Consider the following 27,555-nt stretch of genomic DNA (forward strand, 5'->3'; position numbering starts at 1 on the left):
CTCGCAATCTGACAGATTTGGAGCGCTTTTGCAAAGAAGAGTGGGCAACTCCTACCCAAAAAGACTGAATGCTGAAATAAAATCCAATGATGCTTCAACAAAGTATTAGTTTAGGGGTGTGCACCCTTATGCAACCAGGTTATTGTGAGTTTAAAATGTTTCCTCCTCAAAGATTTCAGTTTGTTTTTCAATTGAATTGTTCACCTTTATAGGTCACATTAAAGGTGGAACATTTTTGACATGATTTATCATTGTCTCATTCTTTTGCATCACAAGAACCTGGCATTTTAACAGGGGTGGGTAGACTTTTTATATCCACTGTAAAAGGTGCTGACTGGCTTCCTAGCCTGGTTTAGCCTACTGTAATAAAAAAAAAAAAAACTGCAAACCTAATACTTATAATAATAATTAGGTGAGTTCATATCGGTTCTATTTCACAAAAGGTGTATTGTACTCATGTGTGAATTGGAAATACATTTTTTGCATATCCCCCTCTCCCTGAGGTACCCTCAGAGAGTTGGGTCCCACACATGAGATCAGCCATTGCTCCACTAATGAATATATTTGTAATGGTTAATAATCTGCAGTGTTTTAAACTGGGATCCAAGCTATGTTGTCTGCAGTGCAGAGGACTTCAGGCCTCCATGACAAATGGCATCAGAAAAGGCCATTGAGAACTGCACAAAACATTTTTTACCAATTGTTTAGTATCTTTCCTTCTATCTCCTATAGAAAGAGATATACAAGGTTTCACTGTTCAATACTAATTGGCATTAGGCAAATTACATTTCAATGGCCATACGTCTGCTTGACAGTGGGACATACGACTCCACACTATTTAATGGACAATATACAGATCCAGATTTTTTTTTTTTAGACCACTGCACCTTTTTCTTTTCTTTCCAAAACAGTTGAAAAGGAAAGTTGAGTGGTCTCTTAATTTTGTCCGGAGCTGTATGTCATATAGATAACAAAACATTGATTGAGACTGCACTTTTTTACACAGATTGTGATACATCTTACCTCAGTTGGCTATCTTAAGTCGTATTCAGTAGTACGTCGTTCTGGGTAACAATGTTTGCTCAGTGACTAAAATGTCAATGGATTTCTTGTCTGGATTGTAGATGCCGAGGGCACAAAGGCTAAATAGGGATCCAGAGAAGAAGCACTGAGACGGGGTCTGGCTGTAGAGGATGCCCAGCCGCACAGTACGTCAGGCCAGCCACGAGTCCATTGAAGACAGCATGAACAGCTACGGCTCAGAGGGCAAGTGAGTGGCGTCACACACAACTAGCCATTACAACTTCATACACTGTGCTTCGGTGTGGATCCGTTGTTATTACTATGCCCCGGCATAGATCTTCAACCATCTCCTGGAGACCCCCCAGCCAATCTCACAGTTTAGTTTTAGCCCTGAGCTAGCTCACCTGATTCAAACAGGTAAGGGCTTGTTAATAAGTTAATAAGTTGATTTAGGTGTGCTAGCTCTGGGATACATCTAATTGATGCAATGGCTGGGGGATCCCCAGAGAGGGTTGAAGATCTATGGACTATTGTATTAACAACACCAATTTGCCTTCAGGCTCACACACAAGATCACAGAAACTATACTAAAATAGTTAGGGTTTTCTGTATAGTACCTCTCTCTGGACAAAGCCATCTGCTGAGTGAAGTTACTATAGTGTGATATTGGCAAAAATGTGTAAATTGTCACAGTCTAATGTTTTTGTCCTAAACAGTGTGGAAAGAGAACCAAGTACAGTTTTGAGGAAGGAAAACATTCAGTTCCCTGTACATTTTTCCAAGTTTACACAAAGAAAAGTATTTTGAAAAAGTGGCAGTTTTGTTGTTTGTATTGATAATAGGTCAGCTTTTCTTTTTTTACTCCGATTCTGGTCAATTTCTTTGGCCAAGTAAGTATACATTGTCATTAGTTTTAACCCAACAAGCCGGTCACTCTCACTTACAGCAGCTATAACCACCCCAAAGAGCCTTCTAAGATAGCTGCCAAATTTCAACTGAACAGCCAATCACTTAAAATTGCAAATAGTAGACAACGGTCTGACAGCCACTGGCAAATCATCTGATTCCATTTTCACAAAAATAATTTGTATGCCCCTCGTGATTAAATGTAATATATATATTATATATAAGTATAATAAATTCTGGGGAAGTCAACCCCAATACGTGTTAATGTTACAACTCATAAAGGAGTGTTCCTATTGTGCTTCACACCTTTGTGGAAGATAACTGAATAACCCAAACAACAGTATGCATTCAGACAAATTTCATGTTTGGTTGAGCATCTTACAAAATCTGTAAGAATCATTATTTTTGACATTTCAATAATAATAATAATAATGCACTTTAGGTTTAGTTGATTCCCTACTCTCTTCAATTGTTGTTTTCTCTCACTTTTGCAATCAGGAAATTGCGAAGGTTTTTTGCTCATCCCGTCTGCTGATGTTCATTTGTTTTAGTGATGCTCATGGAGGAGAGGGTAGATGCAGCTTTCCAATGCAGCTGGTGCAACTTCTGTTGACCAACTGAAAATTCAGCTTTTTAGGATGGGCTTCTGTATGCACTCCAAAATAATTTCTGATGAGATGTGTGAAGCACTATTATATAACTTTTAGTGCATATAATCTGGAATTTCTGATAATACAAAAGAAATGTGAAAAAAGTGTAAAAAAAAGCACATAATGACTCTTTAAAAACAGCTTGAGCTACCACCAAATCAGCACCCCCATCCAAAAAAAACATCTAAAAACAGATCTGCATGGCTTGGTATGCCATCATTTTATATAAACAGGAGGTTAACTTTTTGATAAGTGCTGATGGGCTTGAGTACCTATCAGAAGATAAGGCAACATGAGAAGGATTATCTACTCTCAAAATAACAATAACCCATTCACACACAGCCTATATACCCGCAATTTTTACCATGCCGTGAATTACATTGTCTTTTTATTTATATGTATAAAAAAGTACCCAATCTGCAAATGCTGGGCTTATGTCCTCTAATGGACTGTAGGACAGATTTCCTGTCTACCTGTCTTAAGAAAATGTGCATGCCACATACATATACATTACTACACCAATGTATTAAATATGAAGGATCAGAGGGATCCGGTGTCACAGTGCTTTAGACTGCTGTGCAATTGGATGGCCAAAGTAACAACCATATTCCTTTTCAGTTGCACATTGCATTTACCATTTTCCGCTTGGAGAATTAATCATTTTCTATGGAGAATTCATTTAAAATGGATTAACATTTTTACTAGCTGTTCTCTTTACAATTCATTGTGGCATAAATCATATAAATTCAACTGAATTTCATTTTAAATTAAGCATTTAAGCATCACATTTTCAAACTTGCACAAATCACCCTCCCTTCCTTTTTGAAAAAATAAGAAACCCAGCAGAATGTTTTTGGAGAGATCCTGCTATATATTGCATCTTACGTTATGATAATATACATATTCCCATTTCCACATTTCTAGGCAATGGCATACAATTATTTACCATGGTATTTTGTCTATGTACTTTTGGTCAGTCAGAATGTAGACCGCTTCTACAAAGTTTTTGTGTGTATTCAATGTTACTGTTCTTTTGCAAAAGCAAAGAGAATGTTAATATGAACAAGATTAAAGGGACACATCTGTGGAAGTGCAGTGTACTTTTGATGTACCACACAAAACATTTGTATTAGCTGGCTCAGACGAGCACCTACAGTATGAAGCTTGTGGAACAGAATCATAGTCTGGAGGTATTATAAATAGAACAATGCCTGCATACATTACAAGAAAATAAAAATACTGTGTTCGCTCTGTGGCAGTGGGCCTTGTTGACCACAAGCCTGAACGGCAGTCCTGGCTCTTCATTCTGCCATTATCAAAGGAACCAGGCAAGCTGCATGCACACTGTGGTGTTATGTAACATCTGTGGCCACTCCGTCAGGGAAAACAGCATCAGGAGGAGAAATCAACCCAACCGAAGCTGGATTATGGGGAATTTAACAGTCAGGGAATTACACTTCTGGCACAGAGGATGGTTTACCATATTTTATTGGATCATATGAATCTCATGAATACATAACAAATAATACATCTTTACATAAACAGCAATCAAAACAATTGATCGCCAGCAGTAAAATAGGGAATTTTTACTAATTTGGTTTTTCTCCATGAAATCTCCTGTTTGGAGGCAAATAAATCAAGGTGTACAGTAATGTCTTGGTGTATTATGTAATCCAAACAAGACAGTCATCCTGAGAAATCCTCTTGAGAAGAGATATTCTGGTTCAAAAGATGAACACGTACAAACACACACTATTCCATTAGTGTTTTTTCTTAGATTTTTTCTTGTTAATTTTACCTGAAAACATGGTTAGCTATTGATTATATAGGCTGTAGGCTCTTAAACAGCAATTTGAGCAAACTCTTTAGTGTGTCCTTATCAATGCAGGATTATCCAGGTCAACATCTTAGGTTGAGGCAAGAGTTTAAAAATCCAGTAAAATCTTGGATAGTCCCCTATGGACATGATCTACATATATTCAAACTATCAGCTGCAACTGTTTAGTTTCCTTTATCCAGAATTCTACCATAAGCTATATAGGAATAGAGTGCAAAGATGGTGTAAGGGTGAGAGGAGCTCAGAGAGATTAAAGATGAATGTAGATCACTTCTTTTGAAATGCTATTTAATAGAGGTTGCATGAGGTTGGCTCTGCATTTCTCTGAAATATGAAGTACATAATCCTGAAACATGACATTGCCTGATGTACAGCACAACATTAAATACAAATCACAGGTTATCTGCAAAATACGCTGAGATATGTTAACTCAGTACACTGTATAAAACAAACTGAGCTTTGCATATCTAAATACGCAAAGTAATGAAATGTGATGGCTCAGAGTGTTAGTGAAATGGGTACAGGATCATTATTCAGGGATGTAAACAGACTTGTTTGACAAGTAGTAATGTCTTTGTGTTCACAATGTGCCTTTTAGACATATGGAGTACATTAGGGATATTGGGGTAATCATTTTCATTTGTCAAGGCTGAAACAGTAATTTCAACAGGAAAGTGGGCGGTGATTGGAAGTTTTGGGTCATGCTGTATTTTGTCACTCCGCTGTTGCCCACGATTGGCATGTTTCTTCAAAAGCTATCTGATGAAGAGGCATTGAACCTGAGTGGGGAACGATGGCATCATGATTCGCCAGCATGGCAGTGACGAGAGACAGGCGCAAAGCTCCAGTTTTTGTATTTTTATTATTTCGCTTCATTTTTCTTTTTTCTTTTGCAAACAGGCCATCAGCCCGCAAACAAGGTAGTCAAACAATCAAACAAAAGGTTGGCAAACACCCATATCACAAAACACACCGATGCAAATACCAAGAAATAAACTATGGAAACTAGACAGAAAAATAACCCAAAACAATGACAGGCAGGCAGAAGCGACAATTGGGCAGGGTGAGGCCAAAACACTGGTGGGCAGGACAAAGAAGAACGCGAAGGCAGGACAAACAGCCGGACCAAACAAGCCATATAACATTGGTTAGGCCGATTGGCATAGTGACAAGTTCATGCAAACAATGCTTCCACACCGACTGAACACAAGAGCTGACATATATAGGGTAAGACTAACAAGGAGCAGGTGAAAACAAAGACCAGTAACAATGGAACCAAACATAGAAATTAAATTACTTTAGCCGAAAACCAACACAGACATACAGAAAAACGGACTGGACTCATGGGGAAGGACATGGATCATGGGGAAGGACTGAAGACAAGACCAAGCTCTTAACAGAGTACATGAACGCGAAGTATACTGAGGACAGGACACACACATGGAAAACTTGGACAGAAAGACAGGGTAAAGATGAAACCTCACAGATGGCAGGAGTGATTAGTCTTGGGTGAGAGATCTCCCAAGACTCTGCCTGTCCAAATGTGTGGTGGCTCGTTTGGACTGTCCCCAAAGTGCTTTAAAAATAGATCAGCAATGAACCAGAAAGGGGAAAAAACAAGGAATTCAGGTCAAAACTGCAACACACTGAGGAAATTCATTATGCGCCTTCCACACCTATGTTCAGCCTAATGAGAGCAAGCCCAATACAAACAAGGAGACGAAAGATAGAGAAAGCAGAATCCACTTTCCCTTTGCATTTAATTCTCTTGGGGAGGGAATGACGCCAAAAATAACACATCAACTAATTCCCTTAATTCTGCCTCCAGGCTGGTGGTTCAGCTGCTCCTCTGTGCTGGCCCATGGCCAGACGACCACTCTGTGTTCCGCTTCCTGCCATTGGCAGGCCGCCCAAACTTTAGCCTCATTGTCAGACACCATTAAGCCAAAGCGGCTGCTATTATATAAGACCACTGAGTTGCACCAATACAGTGCATTGTGTTTAGCTGCTGTGTTTAGCTGCCCCCAGCACACATACAAGCACAACTAGAGGATATCACTAATATGGAGAACATCAGGCACATGCCAATGGTATATCAAGCAATCAATTAGGGTATTTTAGTTTTCCCCGGAGTGGCTATTACCAGTCATCAAACACACCCACCCCTACTTCTCATACTCTTGGAAAAAGGTTACTTTCATTACTCATAAAAGTGCAAATACATCTTCGAAAATTTTAAAAATACTATCCCAATTTGTTTCACATCACAGATTACTTCTGCAGAAACACATTCACCCAACACCACTAATTATTTCTGCAGCAATGCACTCATCCAATATCACAAAAAATGTCTACATTATTTCTACAGCATCACACACCCAACCAACGTAGGAATTTCACAATGGCCAGGGCCGTCATTGCCCTTCGCTCTGGCTGTGATGCCCCAAAAATCATTGTACGCCCTACGGCCACCATGGACTTTGTTCCCTTGAGACTGAAAAACGCAGTCAGCAGTTTGTTCCAAAGTATGTTTGTAGTTTGCAATTGAGAAAAACCACAAGAACGGGTACCATGCAGGTAAGCAAGCTAGCTAGTCATTGATAGATAGCGGACTTATTTAGTGCTTACCTGAATCAAACCTGTTTTAGAAGGTGCATTCATGAGTAATTGTGTGGTGGGAAAGTTCCGACTTCCAAGTGGGCAAATACACCTGAAAGCTTTTTGAGAGCTCAGAGAATTAACGTTAGGTTTGACATCAGTCGACATGGCAGTGTTTGTGGTGAAAGATTAGAAAACAAGAATTACTTTATCCGTGCACAAAAAAAGTCTGTATATTTGTTTATTTAGGCCGTACTCATTATCGCAGGTAATTGTGATGCTAAAGGATACTTAGCGGTTTACTTTCGAGTAAGTCAGGTAATGTTATGCCTCTGGCTAGCTAGCCTTAACGATACTTAACTGTCAATACTGTTGCCTGTTTGGAGTCGACATCAGAACGCTCCCAACTAAAACTTCTGAAATGAAACAGATTTCAGAATCTATAATGAGTCGATGTAATTTCAAGGATTAAAACGTGACAATTTAACTTTTTATGTGGAATAAAAACATCAGTTATAAGTTATTATTCAAAATATGATATACCTTTTTTTATAATGTATGTTTTTATGACATGCATGTTTTTTCTTATCAGCAATTCAAGTTGTTTATTTGTAAGCTCCAAATCCTCTTGTTTCACTCAATGGTCTTTGTGCCCTGGCATGTGGCCTTTGTGCCCTAAAAATCTTTGTGACACCGAAGGCCAAATGGCCTTGTCCCTTAAATGACAAAATTCCAAGCTTGCACCCAACATAAATGATTTCTACAACAACATATTCAATGAATATCACAAAATACTTCTGCAGCAACACATTCAGCCTCAGCAACACATTCACCCAACATCAAAAACAATTTCTGCTGCAACGAAGTCACCCAACATCAAATTGTTTTTGCAGCAACACACAAAATATCACTTTATTCTGCAGCAACACACTCGACCAACATCACAAATTATTTCTACAGCAACACCCTTAAACAAAATCACAAAGCAAGCTAGTTAGTGTCTCAAAGCAAGCTAGTCACAGAGCTGATAAAATAAGGTGGGTTTTTGTCAAATTATTGATGTTGATGATCTTCCATGCTCATGCTTCAAATATAATCTTCAATGGATCTGGCTATTAGATTGTGTGGGCATTTTGGAATAGTAATCTTGTGTCGACTACTTGTGCCCTAACACGTGGAAATTCAGGATACGGAAAGAATGGAGGCTCCTCTGTCTTTCTTCTCTGTATCAGACATCCAGGACACATATTGATGATAATGTAGACAATTATGATTAGATTTTATTCAAAAGTTATGCTGCTGGGCAGCAAACATGCCAACAGCAAGAACTTGGGTCCTGAACAAGTATTTTCATTTTTGTGTGGGTGGGGAATTTCTCACCGATCAGCCATAACATTATGACCACCTGCCTAATATTGTGTAGGTCCCCCTTTTTTTTCTATCCTGGTGGGTGTAGTCTCATCCCGGATAACAATGCCCCAGCCACAAAGCACGAGGGGGCACAGAATGGTTTGAGGAATATTAACATGAGGTGAAACATTCACTGATCAGGCATAACATTATGACCACCTGCCAAATATTATTGCAGCCAAAATAGCCCTGACCCGTCAAGGCATGGACTCCAATAGACCTCTGAAGGTGTACAGTGGTATCTGGCACCAAGATGTTAGCAGCAGATCCTTCAAATCCTGTAAGTTGCAAGATTGGGCCTCCATGGATCGGAGTTGTTTGTCCAGCACATCCCACAGATGCTTGATTGGATTGAGATCTGGGGAATTTGGAGGCCAAGACAACACCTTGAACTTGTTTTTGTGTTCCTCAAACCATTCCTGAATCATGTTTGCTTTGTGGCAGGGCACATCATTCTGCTGAAAGAGGCTAATGCCATCAGGGAATACTGTTGCCATGAAAGGGTCGATAGGGTCTGAAACAATGCTTAGGTAGGTGGTATTTTTCAAAGAAACATCCACATGGATGGCAGGACTTTCCCAGCAGAACATTGCCCAAAGCATCACACAGTTTCCGCCGGCTTGCCTATGTCCCATAATGCATCCTGGTGCCATGTGTTCTCCAGGTAAGCGATGCACACCCACCCGGCCATCCACGTGGGGTAAATGGAAATGTTATTTATCAGACCAGGCCACCTTCTTCCATTGATCCGTGGTCCAGTTCTGATGATCACATTCCCATTATAGGTACTTTTGGCAGTGGACAGGGGTCAGCATGGGCCCCCGTACTGGTCTGCAGCTACCCAGCCCCATATGCAACAAACTGTGATGCACTGTGACACCTTTCTATCAGTACCAGCATTAACTTTTTCAGAAATTTGAGCTACAGTAGCTTGTCTGTTGGGTCGGACCACACAGGCGAGCCTTCACTCTCCACATGTCAGTGGTCATAATGTTATGGCTGATCAGTGTATGTCAATCTATTTTCATATTTCATGTTTTACGAAATCATTGAAAATAAATTTCAAGTTCTTTTAACTTCCTAACATAATAAATCACTGTCATACTATATGACCAAAATTAGTAAAGCAGCAACATCATGTAAATCAACTCTACCCACTGCAGCTTTTGAACCTTAAGACAATAAACTAACATTACAGATTGATTCAGACCAGACTGAGAAAACCTTTTTGATGTATTTTCACCAAAAATAATTTACATCAAAGATCAAATTTATGTCACTATGGTGGGTATAGATTTTGCATTGAGAAAATTACTTTGGAAGTTCTCCCTCACTATGATCCTTTTCAGACACAGAACACCACTAGTAACATGTTGATAGTGGCAACTGATAACCTTTCAGATAATTAAAAATGTGGTGCATAAGAAATTAGAATTCTGCTCTGGAATAGAAAATTCTAAATTGTTTCCCGGACAACTATGATGTTTACATTCAGTTTTCTTTCTTATTTTTCATGATAAGGTAGAAAGATCAATTTTATTATGACTAAATGTCTTTTCTATATGTCTGAACAGGGTAGTAGACTCTCAAACATTTTACCCCCTGCATTAGACTTCACATTGTGTTTCTGGGTAATGGTGCTATACCAAAGTCTAGCAAGTATATAATGTGTTCACAACAATTAAAAAAAAAAATGTTTTAGGTAAGTTTATTAACAGAAAAGGAAAAAAGGTAATTTATAATAATTACATTAAATTGTCAGAGTTGCAAAGCAAAGACCATATCTCAGACTGGCCAATAAAAATAAAAGATGGGCAATAGAATACAGACACTGGACAGAGGAAGAACTCTGCCTAGAAGGCCAGCATCCCAGAGTTTCCTATTCATTGTTGAAGTTGACACAGGTGTTTTGCAGATACTATTTAATGAAGTTGTAGAAGATTTGTGAGGCATCTGTTTCTCAAACTACACACTCTAATGCCTTTGTCCTCTTGTTCAGTTGTGTACCAGGGCCTCCTACTCCTCTTCTATTCTAATTAGAGACAGTTTTTAGTGTTCTGTGAAGGGAGTACTACACGTTATATGACATCTTCAGTTTCTTGACAATTTATCGCATGGAATAGCCTTTTCTCAGAACAAGAATGGACTGACAAGTTTCAGAAGAAAGTTATTTGTTTCTGGTTTTCTTATGAATAAAATGAAAAACCCAGCCTAAATAAAATGAAAAACTTGGATTAGGCAATACAATGTGCCTGTGTAGATATTCAATTTAAAAAAAATCTGCTGTTTCCAGCTTCACTCATCTTTTACAACATTATTAATAATGTCTACATTGTATTTCTGATCAATTCAAGGTTCTTTTAATGGACACAATTTTTCCAAAGTCCAGACATTGTGATTGAGGTCAGAAGCATGACCAGATGGACAAGTACAGGGACAACGTGGGATGGTGGGGTCAGCACAGTGGTTGCTGAAATCGTCAGGTATCGTCTTGACCTGCAACACAACCAGAAGGACTTTGGACAGGGACAGCAACGGGTCTTTCAAGCCTGGTAATCCATTCCTTAGATCTACAAGGATTTATAGTGAAAGAAAACTGATCCTACTTCCCCAGCACAATAATATCGCAGTGTAAGACATTGGGGCTGAGACAGGGGGGTCCAGTGACCCAACAGGCAGGAAATCAATCCACCCACATTGACAAGCATCAAACCAAAGGGACACCCAACAACCGCAACCAACATGAATGAGGGCCGAGTATTTCTAGCAGAGTACAGCCCAATTGCGCAGGTGCGCAACAGAGAGACAACAACAAGCCAGTGACTCCGCCCCCGAATGGCATGGGAGGGAGGTCATCCCAGTGGCGATGAGAGCCCACCTGCAAAGATAACAAGGGTGGACAGTATCAAGCCTTTCTGGTCACCTTCACGCCCCTGGGCCAGACTACACTAAATCATAGAGTTTGGAAATCATTCCACAGTAGTGGAGCTCTATGAGAGAAGGCCCTGACTCCGGCGGTTTGTTTAGAAATTCTAAGTACAATTAAAAGGCCTGCATCTTGCAATCTAAGGTTACGTGTAGGTATGTATGGCTACACCATTTCAGCGAGGTAAGTAGGAGCAAGTCCATGTATTGATTTATAGGATAACAATAAAACCTTAAAATCAGCCCTAACCTTAACAGGCAGCCAGTGTAAAGAGGCTAGTACTGGAGTATTGTGTTCAATTTTTTTAGTTCTAGTTAGAATTCTAGCAACCCTGTGCAGCACTAATGAAAGTAAATTTTTTGATTTATCAGGGTAACCGGAAAGAAGAGCATTGCAGTATTCTAATCTCGAAGTAACAATGAGATGCAAAGTGAGATCTGCCAACAAAGCTCTTTGTTTCATGAGTCCTAAAACAAGCATTTGTTTTTCTTGAGTTTAAAAGAAAGAAGTTCTGTCTTCCACTTCCTAATTACTGAAACGCATGCTTCCAAAGTAGCAAATTTTGGGGCTTCTCCATGCTTCATTGAAATATACACTCACCTAAAGGATTATTAGGAACACCTGTTCAATTTCTCATGAATGCAATTATCTAATCAACCAATCACATGGCAGTTCCTTCAATGCATTTAGGGGTGTGGTCCTGGTCAAGACAATCTCCTGAACTCCAAACTGAATGTCAGAATGGGAAAGAAAGGTGATTTAAGCAATTTTGAGCGTGGCATGGTTGTTGGTGCCAGGCGGGCCGGTCTGAGTATTTCACAATCTGCTCAGTTACTGGGATTTTCACGCACTACCATTTCTAGGGTTTACAAAGAAGGAAAAACATCCAGTATGCGGCAGTCCTGTGGTCAAAAATGCCTTGTTGATGCTAGAGGTCAGAGGAGAATGGGCAGACTGATTCAAGCTGATAGAAGAGCAACTTTGACTGAAATAACCACTCGTTACAACCGAGGTATGCAGCAAAGCATTTGTAAAACCACAACACACACAACATTGAGGCGGATGGGCTACAACAGCAGAAGACCCCACCGAGTACCACTCATCTCCACTACAAATAGGAAAAAGAGGCTACGATTTGCACGAGCTCACCAAAATTGGACAGTTGAAGACTGGAAGAATGTTGCCTGGTCTGATGAGTCTCGATTTCTGTTGAGACATTCAGATGGTAGAGTCAGAATTTGGCGTAAACAGAATGAGAACATGGATCCATCATGCCTTGTTACCACTGTGCAGGCTGGTGGTGGTGGTGTAATGGTGTGGGGGATGTTTCTTTGGCACACCTTAGGCCCCTTAGTGCCAATTGTGCATTGTTTAAATGCCACAGCCTACCTGAGCATTGTTTCTGACCATGTCCATCCCTTTATGACCACCATGTACCCATCCTCTGATGGCTACTTCCAGCAGGATAATGCACCATGTCACAAAGCTTGAATCATTTCAAATTGGTTTCTTGAACATGACAATGAGTTCACTGTACTGAAATGGCCCCCACAGTCACCAGATCTCAACCCAATAGAGCATCTTTGGGATGTGGTGGAACGGGAGCTTCGTGCCCTGGATGTGCATCCCACAAATCTCCATCAACTGCAAGATGCTATCCTATCAATATGGGCCAACATTTCTAAAGAATGCTTTCAGCACCTTGTTGAATCAATGCCATATAGAATTAAAGGCAGTTCTGAAGGCGAAAGGGGGTCAAACACAGTATTAGTATGGTGTTCCTTATAATCCTTTAGGTGAGTGTATAACTGTGTGTCATCCCCATAACAGTGAAAATTGACATTGTTATTCCGGATTACATCACCCAGAGGCAGCATATATAGTGAGAACAATAATGGTCCCAGAACCGAGCCTTGAGGAACATCAAAATATACCTTTGATTTGTTAGAGGATATGCCATCCACACATACAAACTGATATATTTTCAGATAAATACGATTTAAACCAGGCTAGAACATGTCCATGTAGCCAAATATGGGTTTCCAGTCTCTCTAAGAGAAGGGAGTGATCAATAGTGTCAAAAGCAGCACTAAGATCAAGAAGCAACAGGACGGATGCGGAACGTTTGCTGGAGGCCATTAGTTACCTTCATGAGTGCAGTTTCAGTACAATGATGGAGTCTGAAACCGGAATGGAGCATTTCATAAATGTTATTACTTCAAGGCAGAAAGTTTTTTGTTTATCTATTGTAAGTCACCAATGGTCAGACTTAGACAGAAAAGTCTAAATATTGTTATTTGAAATTATTTAAAAAAGACAATATACATTTTGTATCAGTGGGGATTTCTTTAAGACTGCAATGGAAGCCCGGCTTCCCCTATAATGTCAAAAAAAAATTATGGTAAAATATGTACTATTGTGTAAACATTTTATTGACTAAAAATGTGCTAAAGCACGTTAATCTCTAAAACTAGTTAGTTCAGAATCAGCTACAGGTCAGCTGACTCGATTTTCTTCTCAAACAATCCCGCAGCGTCACAGTGCATTTCCCTATTGAAGCCGAGCGTCCATTGACTTCAAAAACATCAGTGCACGTGGCACCAGGACACCCTAGGCCGCAGGTCGATGTTGTCGTTTCATCTGACCTGCGGCCGTATGTCTTGGACACTCGGGTGAAGAGAAGGGCAGAGCTGTCAACTGATCAACTCCTGGTGGTGAGTTGGATCCGATGGCGGGGGAGGAAGCTGGACAGACTCTGCAGGCCCAAGCGTACTGTAAGGGTCTGCTGGGAATGTCTGGCCGAGTCTCCTGTCAGAAAGATCTTTAACTCCCACCTCCGGCAGAGCTTCGACTGGATCCCGAGGGAGGCTGGAGATATTGAGTCCAAGTGGACCATGTTCTCCACCGCCATTGTCAAAGTGGCCGCTCGGAGCTGTGGCTGTAAGGTCTCCGGTACCTGTTGATGCGGCAATCCCCGAACCCGGTGGTGGACACAGGAAGTAAGGGATGCAGTCAAGCTGAAGAAGGAGTCCTATCAGGCCTGGTTGGCTTGTGGGACTCCTTAGGCAGCTGACGGGTACCGTCCGGTGCCTCAGGAGAGGGAAACAGTGCCCTACCAACGCTGTTTACAGTAGAGGTGGGCAGCTGTTGACCTCAACTGGGGATGTGGTCGGGCGGTGGAAGGAGTACTTCGAGGATCTCCTCAATCCCAAAATCAAGTCTTCCATTGAGGAAGCAGAGTACCTCAAGTCTCTGGATGTTGTGGGGCTGTCTTGGTTGACACGCCTGTGCAACATCGCGTGGCGGTCAGGGACAGTGCCTCTGGGGTGGCAGACCGGGGTGGTGGTCCCTCTTTTTAAGAAGGGGGACCGGAGGGTGAGTTCCAACTATAGGGGGATCACACTACTCAGCCTCCCCGGGAAAGTCTATGCCAGGGTTCTGGAGAGGAGAATACGGCCGATAGTAGAACCTCGGATTCAGGAGGAACAGTGTGGTTTTCGTCCGGGCCGTGAAACACTGGACCAGCTCTATACCCTCTACAGGGTGTTGGAGGGTTCATGGGAGTTTGTCCAACCAATCCACATGTGTTTTGTGGATTTGGAGAAGGCATTCGACTGTGTCCCTCGCGGCATCCTGTGGAGAGTGCTTCGGGAATATGGGGTCTTGGGTCCTTTGCTAAGGGCTGTCAGGTCCCTGTACGACCGAAGCAGGAGCTTGGTCTGCATTGCCGGCAGTAAGTCAGACTTGTTCCCAGTGCATGTTGGACTCCGGCAGGGCTGCCCTTTGTCGGCGGTTCTGTTCGTAATTTTTATGGACAGAATTTCTAGGCGCAGCCAGGGGCCAGAGGGTGTCAGGTTTGGGGACCACACGATTTCATCTCTGCTCTTTGCGGATGATGTTGTCGTGTTGGCCCCTTCAAACCAGGACCTTCAGCATGCACTGGGACGGTTTGTAGCCGAGTGTGAAGCAGTGGGGATGAGAATCAGTACCTCCAAATCCGAGGCCATGGTCCTCAGTCGGAAAAGGGTGGCTTGCCCACTTCAGGTTGGTGGAGAGTGCCTGCCTCAAGTGGAGGAGTTTAAGTATCTAGGGGTCTTGTTCACGAGTGAGGGAAGGATGGAACGGGAGATTTACAGACGGATCGGTGCAGCTTCTGTAGTAATGCGGTCGATGTATCGGTCTGTCGTGGTGAAGAAAGAGCTGAGCCGCAAGGCGAAGCTCTCGATTTACCAGTCAATCTATGTTCCTAGTCTCAAGGACTAGGACAAGAAAGGACAAGATCCCGGATACAGGCGGCCGAAATGAGCTTTCTCCGCAGGGTGGCCGGGCGATCCCTTAGAGATAGGGTGAGAAGCTCGGTCACCCGGGAGGAGCTCAGAGTAGAGCCGCTGCTCCTCCACATCGAGAGGGGTCAGCTGAGGTGGCTTGGGCATCTGTTTCGGATGCCTCCGGAACGCCTTCCTGGGAAAGTGTTCCGGTCCAGTCCCACTGGGAGGAGACCCCGGGGAAGACCTAGGACATGCTGGAGGGACTATGTCTCCCGGCTGGCCTGGGAACGCCTTTGGGTCCCCCCGGAAGAGCTGGAGGAAGTGTCTAGGGAGAGGGAAGTCTGGGCATCTCTGCTTAGACTGCTGCCCCTGCGACCCGGCCCCGGATAAGCGGAAGAAGATGATGATGAAATGACTAAAAAAATCTAAATCACCCAAGACTCAAAGAAAGCCACTATTTCTGACTATAAGACCTAAGAATCTCTGTGGAATATTGTGTACCTCCTATGAAGACTGAGAAAAATTGACTGGCACATGGAAAACAGGTCTGGTAAAGATAGGCTAAAACAATTCGAATGTAAAACCCTGTTTCCAAAAACGGTGGGACAATGCCTAAAATGCAAATATAAACTGAATGCAATGATGTGCAAATCATTTATCACTGTATTTAATTGAAAACTGTACAAAGACTACAAATAAAATTTGGAAACTGTGAAATATTTTTTTTGCCTATTTTGAATTTGATGCCAGCAACACATTTCAAAAAAAGTTGGGAGAGGGGCATGTTTCCCACTCTATTGCATCACCTCTTTTTTTTAACAATACTCTATGAGCGTTTGGGAATTAAGGAGACTATTTGTTGTAGTTTTGAAAGTGGAATATATTCCCATTCTTGTTTGATACAGGATTTCAGCTGATCAACCGTTCTGGTTCTCCTTTGTCACAATTTTTCATTTCATGATTCGCCAAATGTTTTCAATGGGTAACAAAGTCCCTTCCTTTTTAGTCGGAAGGACTCGGTGTCCATGATTGCCAAAAATAATTTCACAGTTTGATTTGTCAGACCACAGGACAGTTTTCCACTTCGCTTCAGTCCATCTTATATGAGCTCAAGCCCAGAGAAGTCGGCGTCAGTTCTGGATCTTCCTCATATATATGCTTTCTTCTTTGCATGGTAGAGTTTTAACTCACATTTCTAGAGGTAGTGACATACTGTGTTCACAGACAATGGTTTTCAGAATTGTTCCTGAGCCCATACTGTGATTTCCATTATAGAATTTAGTGTCTGTTTTTAATGCAGTGCCGTCTGAGGGCCCGAAGATCACAGCCATCCAATATTGGTTATCGGCCTTGTCCCTTGCATACAGAGATTTCTTGGAATTTTAATGATATAATGTATTATAGATGATGAGATCCCCAAACTCTATGCAATTTTATGTTGAGAAATGTTATTAACTTGTTGGACTATTTGCCCACGCAGTCTTTTACAGAGTGGTGAACCCCTCCACATCCTCACTTTTGACAGACCTCCCTGGAAGGATCTTTTAATAACCAATCATGTTACTGACCTGTTGCCAAAAGACGTAATTAATTGAGTGATATTCCACCAGGATTAGTTTGCGCTGAATGTCTCATACAATTGACGGGGGTTTGATCCTCCCCATGGACCAAACAAAGTAGGGATTAGGATTTCTTCAGGATAGGCTAAAACTTTACTGGCTACAACCTTCAGTGGCTACATTATAGTAAGCCTAAAGTAAAACTGTTTGCGGTCATATTGTGATGGATGAACTGCACTGACAAGGACCATTTCGGAGTCATTGTGTTGCGATCCTATGGTACCTGTTGTTGGTTTGAATGTTAATAGGTTATTTAGGGAACTAGTTTCTAGAAACGTGGAGGTTCAATTAATTGGTTTGACAATGCAGGATGTAAACAGACATCACATCTCTACACATCACATGCAACAACACCCGCTGTTTAAATGGTGTAGTGGTTAAAGACAGTGTGTCACTTAAGACACAGCGTAATGAATCCAGCCAGGACAACAACATTAACGTAAGTTCCAGTATGCCATACTAACATAACTTCCGGTGCACCATAGAGAAAGGTCACACTGACAATGGCTCCACTTTCACTATGTTGTTTTTTGTTTATTATTGTTTTTATTTTTGTTCATGCTGCTCTGTTGCTCATACAGTAAGATCAACAAGCACTTATATTCGTTCATTATTGATCACAGACTTTTACACTACTCACCAGAGCGATTGCTGCATGTCCTTTGTTCTGCCGCTGGCCTGTTTGCCAACATGCCGACGGAAGAGAAAGAAGAGGGGCAAATGTGCCGGTGTCCTATGCAGATCTCGGATGAGATACGGCAATCCGCCATTACCGAGCATTCTAATCGCAAAAGTTCAATCCCTGGACAATACTACATGCACGGATTAACTTCCAACGGGACACTGCAAACTGATGTGTGCTAGCGTTCGTGGAAACATGGCTGGATCCTAATATGCCAAACTCGTGCATCACCCCTGCTGGCTTTTCTATCTATCGGCAGGGCATAACGTTGGAGTCGGGTAAAAGTAAAGGTGGAGAGGTCTGCATTATGATTAACTCTCGCTGGAGAACGGATGTTGCAGTGCTATCAACACACTCTTCACCGGGCCTGGAGCTACTGGCCTTCATTCATGAAACCTTCTCAGAAAATATCTCAGGTTTAAACGTTGGGAGAGATTTAAGTGTGATTTGCGAAACTGTCGCACCTGGTCGAAATAAGCATAGTCATTGCAGATTGATAAATCAGATAAAGCCGTGGACACGACAACGCACTGCGTACTTATTTACATATGACAGGTGCAATTTATGCAGGTGTGGTGACCAACAGCCTATGAATGAACGAACATATTTCAACATAAATAATTGGCTGAAATGGCTAATTAACCATTCGTCATTCTCCATGACGAAATCCGCACAGTTACAGAACACTTTCGCGTTTCAGCCCAGAGCCGAAGTCTTTTAAAAGAGCAAGCTCTGCCGTCATTAGGGTAAATGCTTGACCCAGAACCACTGGTTTATTTATACTCTCATTAGTCAATTTAGGACCTGTTAACTAATCAAGATGCCAGCCACCGAAATTATAATTACTATTTATGATCTCCAAGTAGCCTATGTCCATATAGCCAGAGTTTCCCGTTCTGTCTTCTGGAAGTAGGAGTCAGACGCATGGAGTTGCTTGCTTGAGTTCATTTAGCAGACAAGCAAGTGTAAGGGAATGCCTATGCAGGCAATACATTAATAATGGGCAACAGTAAACCCAAGAAAAAAAAGAAAACGTGCCCAACAGGGCTGTAGAGCAGGGTCTAGCTGTGTTACACAACAACGTGCAAACATAACGAGAATCCCTGATATAAACTAGACAGAATGGTGCCAACAAACAATAACCCACAACTCCTACCTAACCAACAGACATACATATACCTGAACTAAGGACTCTAATACAAAATAGGTGCGACTGGTTGTTACTGAAGGGGGGAGGGGAAGTGGCTTCAGAACACCGTTGACGCTGACAGCTGGGGGCAAGGCGCACCAACAGGGGAAGCCATAGGAGAGGGAGTCGTGACACGGAGTGACATAGGAAAAGCATGCAAAGCAAGTTTATTTCTCTAGCGCATTACATATGCACATAGGCATTTCAAACCTTACAAACACATGAACAACAGAAACAAGAGAATGCAGAATAAAGTTAAACAAATAATAAAATAATAGCCTACGATAGTGATACAACATTTAATATTGTGGTATGTTTGTATGTGTTGTATTCTTCATTATTTTATATTGCCAATTATTATAGTTATAATTGTGGTTGTTGTTATTGAGGCTGTTACGATTGTTGTTTTTTGTGATAATGATGGCATTATTGCGAATCAAGCATGATCTTATTTTTTTACTTTTGTTTGATCGTGACATGAGTTTGATCGTAAGGATACAACAAAGATAATATAGATGAATACCAGCTCTTTTGGGGAAATTATCGTACGATAATTTTAAGATACAATTTGATCATATAAAGATAAGGCCCTTCTACCTTTTCAGCTCAGCTATTATCACAGCAGTCTATATTCCCCTACAGGCGGATAAAAGGCATGCACTGGAAGACCTATATGGAGTAGACTAGAGGACTAGAGGATGAAAACAAGCTTTTTCTTTATATATGATTCAACATGGAACATTTTAGAAGTACCGGTTAAATGTGAACATGAAACATGCTAACAATAACGACATTTATGCTAGGTGTAGTTGACAGATTAGGGATAAAATGATATGAATTATTTTTGAATTATTTGTACATTTTATGAAAGTTAGTTGCAAAACATCCCTAAATCAGAAAATCAACAGCTGGATGCAAAATATTTTTAACTCTGGTGTCTGGCCTTAAATAAAGCCTTACAGGGATTATATTTGAGACAAGCAAGGTAACTGTGTTCTCCTTGCTCTTCATTTCTTTTTCTTTTTTCCAGTTTGAACTACAGTGGGATGTGCCTAGCCTCTGATGCCCAGTTCAGTGACTTTCTGGATGGAATGGGCCCGGCACAGTTTGTTGGGCGACAGACATTAGCCACAACATCGTTGGGTGAGACTAAATGAAAACTGCATGTCTGAGTAAAACCTGTATCCTTCAAACATTACAGTTGATGGATAAAGTCCTCTAGTGGGCTTTTGAAGGCTATCATCATTTTAATATTGTCCATTTCTAATTCTTCACCCTTAATTGGCTGATCCCTCTTGATGACACAGTTGGACTCATGATTATTTGATGACCTGCTTGGAGTAAGTTCTCAGCTATTGAAGTTGGAAGTCCAGGAACCCAGTTTACCACTAATAGAAAGCCCTTAACCTCTCTTCCCTTGCCCTGACAGATGCTATAATTAAAAGAAAGTACAAGAGTGTGATACATGTTACAATACCACAAATGCCCTGTGTTTCATTATTACAATTATAAACCGGTTATCAACTCAGAACAATTAAATGCTAAGTGAAGACATACCCATGGTATCCGGTCTCAAATACCACAGCTTTTAGCCATTCAGCAATCAGGAAAGAAACTGCCCAATTTATAACCAGAAATATGACTCCTTTATCCGACTTTATGAGCTGTACATAACCTTATATTTGTTATTATTCAGGTGATGTTGAAATAGGCCTGCTGGAGAGAAATGGTGGTTTGGAGGTGGAGATTGTGCAAGCCAGAGGACTCACCCAGAAACCTGGATCCAAAGGACCTCCAGGTAAACAGAACGCTGCAACCTTCTAATCCCTTAAACTCTCTGGGGAATGTTATCCAATCATAAATTACAACAAACCATGTACTGTTGCAGTGAGAGGAGAAACAAAGTTTAAGATACAGCAACATTGTTTCTCATGGTGGATTTTGCAATGTCAAAGTGTAATATTTAATCTTGTAATCTAAAACTGGGGATGAAATGCCATGTCATCTAATTGTTCTGATGTGTTACACAAGCCCTAGAGACATGAAATGAAATAATACATGTATTCTCTTGTTGCTAGCGGCTTACATTAAAGTGTATATACTTGAAAAGGGAATCTGCATTGCCAAAAAGAAGACAAAGTCGATCAGGAAATCTCTGGACCCTCTGTATAACCAGGTTCTGGTGTTCTCAGAGAGTCCACAAGGAAAAGTTGTTCAGGTAAGGTAAAACAAATTTCAGTCAACATTCCCTCCACAAATGTGTTTGTTCAATTATGGGGCTGCAGTTAGCATTAGCAGTTACAGCATTTAACTAATAACCTAGAGAGCCATGATGGAAAATTTGTAATTATGTGCCTGAGCAAGGCAAATAAACACTAAGAACTCCCCAGTATGTTGCTGTAAATGAGGATGTATTCTTAGTCAATTTCCTTGGTAATATGAGGGTAAAATCAATAAGTACGTTCATTCAGTGAAATGGTTTTAAAAGGTTTTGCAAGAGAAAACTTTTCTGTTTGCTGTAACACAACATTGGTGGTCTCTACAATGATAAAAAAACAGTTAGGAAATCAAATTACCTCTGAACCAAATGTACAGCTCCGGAAAGAATTTCCAAAAAATTTGAATAGGATGGTTTTTAGTGAGGAACAGAAGGGTTGAAGGGTTGATTAAGAGATCACTGCAAATTGAACACTTCTGTTCCTCACTCAGAACCTTCCTTTTCAACTTTTCTGGAAAGGAAAAAAAAAGCTGCAGTGGTCTCTTAATTTTTTCCGGAGCTGTATACTGTTATATATGTATATGTGTGTGTAGATTAATCTACCATAATCTACACAAAGAAATTAATTCTGTGGAACAAATTAGTATAACATATTTCTTGCCCCAAAGGTGATAAGAAGTGCACAGGAGAGTTTTTTCTAAACTCATTATTTCCTTCCTACTCCCTCACACCTTACCTATTTCTCATACCTCACACGAGTTATGAACACCTGAGGCCGTATATACTTACAAAATCTAATTCAACAAGGAAAGAGTTTACACTAATGACATTTTAGTGATAGGATATATGTTTCTAGCCTTTTAAATTTAAAGCAAACTTTGTATAACCTGAGTCTAGCTTGTCTGTTCAAGACACATAAGGGCTCTGTATGGATCTATTTCAACAGAAGTCATGCCCTTGCATTTAGAAAATGAAAAGAGATAAGTAGTCTTACAAAATGGTCAGTTTATTCAACAGTTTGAAAATAATCTCAGCAATGATTAGGTGTCCCATCACAACGTAATTTGATGTTTGCAAATACCTCCTCATCATTCTGTTCAGAAAAATGTCAGCCTCAAGCAGACCTGGCTCAGAAACACAGGAAATAACTGAAAAATGGAAATGTTGAACACTCATCTGAAACATAAGGAGAACATTTAACACACTCTGTCATAACAAATATTAAAGGCATGAACAGAATTCAGCCACTCGGCAAAACGTCCTCTGGAAACCTAAGCTAGAGGAGGAACCATATTTGTAGATGATGCAGAGGCAGGGAAAAGGCAAGTGTCCAAAAATGGAGAGAAAAAAGAAGTGCTGATGTATTCTACCTAGTTCAAAGGTTAATCAATGATGGTCATTATTTATTTTGTCCAGCAGTAAATAACATGTATGCTGTTAGCAATATTATTAGAGTGTATAAACGTGGATTTGGAAGAGAGGAAGTACAGTACGTTATGAAAGATAATTTCCAGAAAAGCCCAGAATAGGCACCTTTTCTCACGTTCTCATTCTTTCCTCCTACAGGTGATTGTTTGGGGAAATTATGGACGAATGGATCGTAAATGCTTCATGGGTGTTGCTCGCATCTTATTGGAGGAGCTGGATTTGACAAGCATGGTGATTGGCTGGTACAAGCTTTTTCCCACCTCATCTATGGTGGACCCCTCGATGGCCCCGTTGATCCACCACTCCTCCCAGCTTTCTCTGGAGAGCACTGTGGGCCCATCCTTTGAGCGCTCTTAAGACCTTTTGGTACTGGCTCTTTTTGGACATAGCCTTCTTTCAGAGGGACCCGTTTCAGACCCTTAAAAGGGACATGTTCTTTGGTGTACTGCGCTGATGGTGAAAGTGACACTGGCCTTGCACTCTTTTTAAAAAATGTGGATAAAGGGGCACCAACTGTCTAGAAAGACTTTGAGCATAGAACTTTCTTGTTCTTACTCTTAAGTTGGGCTGTTATTTTCTTAAGTGGCCCTACAACACCAATCTGTGTTTTTTGGATAGAACATGTCAATGAGTGTCATGGGAGTAAGAGAGAGGTTTGAAACAACCCTACTACTTAGAAGTTTCCATCTTGGCTCTGGTGGTAGATAGTTGAGCTAAAACCTGAGGATGTAACTCAAATGGGAATGTGCAATATCAATGTTATACTGTAGTTGGTATAGATGCAAACAAGGCAACACAAGTTATAGATACCCAACACCAAGGGAAGCAGATTCTCTCAAAAATGTTATAATTTTTCTGATTTGGATTGTTCATAAGTATTGTTTGAATATATTTAAGATTGTCTTTGAAGCTTGGCTAACATTCTAACAGTTTCAACTGTGCCATTTTACCAGCAAGTGTCTTTACTTTGAAACTTGTGCCATTGTTCAGCATAAAGGGGTAATTTTGGAACAGAAACAGCTTGTGACATGGGCACTGAAGTATCAGTTAGTCCCTTTTAAATTACAGTTGTCATTATGAAACCGTCAAGTAGACTGTCACAGGTAGTGATTAAAACAATTCCAGAAGTGAAGCAATGAAGAAAACCATATTTTTTCAACATCAACCAAGGTCTGAGAGAATATATAGCATATAGACTGTATAATGAGAAATGTACAGAAATAGGGTGCACATTGTAGTGCAGTAGGGTAATGAGAAGAACATTTTATTTGGGCACTTTTATAGATGTTTTTCTATGAATGTTAGTCTTCAGTGAGCCAAACGTTTATTTTTATTATGTATTTGATTAATGTTCAAAAGGGCAGAGACTCAGAACTTTTGTAGCACAGTAAGGTTGTAGCATTAGGTGGTAGCGTATGCATGGCAGTGTGTTGTGTTAACTTACAACAGAATAATAATATTAAGCATAATATTTTACGGGGGAATGTAAAACAAATTTTGTTTGAAACTAACATGTACATTGATTGACAAGCTAAAGGGCATAACACCCTGAGTGCCAAGAGTTAAAAGCAGTGGGTAGCCTCAAAATCACTTGTGTTTTTAAGGCAGAGGGGTCGACAATCTGTGCCGTATTATGATGTAGAATGTTATGGGAAATAAACATAAAATTTGGCCCAAGTTCTAGTTAAAAGGGATTGAAAGGACACCTACTGTGTTTAACCATATGCTGGCACACTGTGTATTGTCTTTAACATGTAGCAGTTTAGTTCACATTTATAAAGATAATTGCAATACTGACTTGTGTGCTGCTGTGGAAAAAATGATAGCCGTATTACGTTTTAAAAAACAAGTGAATTTGGTCCCTTTAAGTATCATACACACATGGTGGTATCTTTTTTGAAAATAAGAAGAAATCAAGTTCTGTGCAACAAAATACTTCCAAATACTTACAGCGTAAGGTTTGCACATCTGGCTCTTTTCTGTTGATTTCAGTGTGAACACAAACTAATAAAGCCCAGCCCAGGTATTTGAACGTTTTTAATTTTTTACGATGTTGTGTGATTTGGACCTTGCTACATTTTCCAATATGGAGAAAATAAAATGTTTGTAACAATAAATTAAGACTAAATTCAATTGAGTTGGTAGACGCAACATCAAGGTGGTCAAGCTCTTTAAAGCAAGTTGGACTGGTACTGGAATATGCTATCAAGACCTACTGTTAAAAAGTAATAACTTTCCAATCAATATCTTAATTTCATGAAGCAATAAGAAGCAGCACCCAACCACACTTGTCTGAGAAGCTCCATACTTCGCATTTGTGTGTTTCCATGTTTTACTATATTTGTGAGTAGCAAGAATCCCCACAAGGAATGTTAAATTGGACCTTGTGGGGATATTTTGCTAGTCCACATGAGGAAAAGGGGTATTTTAGGCAATATGTTCTGATGCCCAAAAAAGCTACAATTCTGGTTAGGGATCAGTAGTTATGGAAAAAAGGTTTATGAGAGGAAATACTTTCTTTACATTTTTGTACCCAAAAGGATACTAAAACCTAAAATGACTGTGTGTGTTTGTGTGAATGTGAATGAATGCATGTAATGATCTTTGATCAAGATGAGCCAACAATACTATATAAAATAATATAAATACTCAGCTATATATTTATGCTAAGTTACATCAATATATAATTATACAATTGCTTGGAGAACAATTTATATTAACAAGTGCCCCTGATTTTAATGCTTTTCAATACATCACCTTTTAAGATTTTTTTTTCTGAGATTGGCTTACAGCTTGATAAATCCTTCATATCAAATGTTTACAGATCTGTGCTTAAGGACTGCCCTCCTCAATTTTAGCATCTAGGTTTTGAATGGGGTTTATGTCCCCACTGAATTGCCCATTGCTACAAAATCTACATTGTTAGGCAAATAAAAAAAATTGGGGGGATTTTGATGTTTGCTTAGGGTTTTTTGTCTTGCTTTTAGATCCACGTATATCCAAATTTCAGTTTCCAGGCAGGGCAACCAGGTTTTTGGCAAACATGTACTGACAAAAGTTTATAATGCAGTTGACTATGGCCCCAATGATCAATAAGAAAAATAAGTTCAGAATATAAAATATCCCCTACCATGTTTGAAATTTTTTTGCAAATAATATAGCTAAGTATCTCATTAGCTGATTTGTATAATTTATCTTATTCAGTACATTTTGCTCAATTAACCATGTTGATATTGTGTGTGTGTGTGTGTGTGTGTGTGTGTGTGTTTGAGCTGACGGCTATGCAGGCGTAATAGAGGGCAAGAATAAACAATTTGTGGTAGTATGAGTAACATTTTCACTCAGTAACCTGAAACACATTTAACACATTGTAAAAGCTTTCAATCACACAAAAACACATTTTCAAATTGTAATAGCCTGAACACACATCAAATATACATCAAAGAAACATTTACAGTATTTTTGGTGAAAAAGTTAATTGAACCATACAAATATATCTATTTTATGCATTTAACAAATGAAAAACTAATGGTTTAGATCAAACATATAGATTCAATCAACTTACCTATGGTAAATCGACATCTGGAATGTTTTTATGTAATTTTTTTGGTGCCAAATCCTCTCTTTTATATATTTTGCTTAGAAATGTGCAGAAAAAAGTATAGATGATGAAAAAGAACTGATAATATTTAGAGCCATTGAAACTGAAAGGTAAACATGGTGTTCAATAATCAATCTCCATTTTAAAACTTGAATAACCGTCAAAGTGACGAAAAGTTTTGATTTGAAGAATAACATTTAACAACACAATAGCTTCCAGGTTTCTCTTTCCTATAACATTGCTTTACGTAACTACATCCATCATCTATAAAACAATTTTGACATTGCATGGAAATCATTCACCAGTCCACTTAATTGTAATACAATTTTTGTGTTTCAATGGCATGGAACATGGTCATTTTAAAGAACAAACATTATGATTAAATGAAACACATGGTTATTGTTGGAACTGTTCTTGAAGAATGTTCACAATATTTATCCAATAACCTATATACTAATATTTCAAATGTAATTGTGGTTGCTTAGTATGTCGCCTTACAAGTATCCAACAATCCAATAGTTCATAGGTCTATTGTATGGCTATGAATTAGTTATATTTTGTATTTGAGCAAAAGGTTAATCACTTTTGGTTTATCCGTATTCATTTACATCTAAATTCATTACTATGAATTGTAATGCAAGAAGAGGCCTTAAAAACACAAATAATTATACCAGAGGACTTTATTCTAAAATGTAAAACAAGGACGCAAAAAATGTATTAAATGTTAACCGTTTTGTCCAATTGTCTCAACTAATGTTTTAATGAGATTTTTTCAATGCTCCTGTTTTCCAGTTTGATTTGCCCAAGGTACAGTCTCTTTTACTTTGCAGGTTTATATATAGAATTAGCTTATTATATTTATATGATTATATGACTATTCATAATATACATTTATTGGAATAACATTATTATTCCAATCCTTGCCACTCCTTTGTCATTGCCAAATAGAAATTTCTGGAACATGACATTTGGGACACCACCAGACTTGCAAAACACTTTAGGCCCAGCTCATTTGTTGTGGGCCTGGGGTTCTGGTGACTGCGACTGTGGGTATCACCCTTGCGTGACATGGAATTAAATTGTAATGTAAGCTAAAGAGACTGATAACTACAGTGAATATAAAAAGTCTACACACCACTGTTAAAATGTCAGGTTCTTGTGATGTAAAAGAATGAAACAAAGATAAATCATGTCAGAACT

The 27,555-nt window shown here is 39.8% G+C and overlaps 1 protein-coding gene across 1 annotated transcript; it reads left to right on the plus strand.

Annotated features, from left to right (window-relative positions):
• Positions 1–1,154: 1,154 nt before the first annotated feature.
• Positions 1,155–27,500, plus strand: rims4 (regulating synaptic membrane exocytosis 4). The gene is made up of 5 exons (XM_034287530.1): positions 1,155–1,270; positions 20,139–20,251; positions 20,805–20,906; positions 21,187–21,326; positions 22,893–27,500. The coding sequence occupies exons 1-5, from the start codon at positions 1,194–1,196 to the stop codon at positions 23,109–23,111; spliced, it is 651 nt and encodes a 216-aa protein (XP_034143421.1). The 5' UTR covers positions 1,155–1,193; the 3' UTR covers positions 23,112–27,500.
• The last annotated feature ends 55 nt before the right edge of the window (positions 27,501–27,555 follow it).

Source organism: Esox lucius, chromosome 17 (genome assembly GCF_011004845.1).
Source record: "Esox lucius isolate fEsoLuc1 chromosome 17, fEsoLuc1.pri, whole genome shotgun sequence".
In the NCBI taxonomy this organism is placed as follows: domain Eukaryota; kingdom Metazoa; phylum Chordata; class Actinopteri; order Esociformes; family Esocidae; genus Esox; species Esox lucius.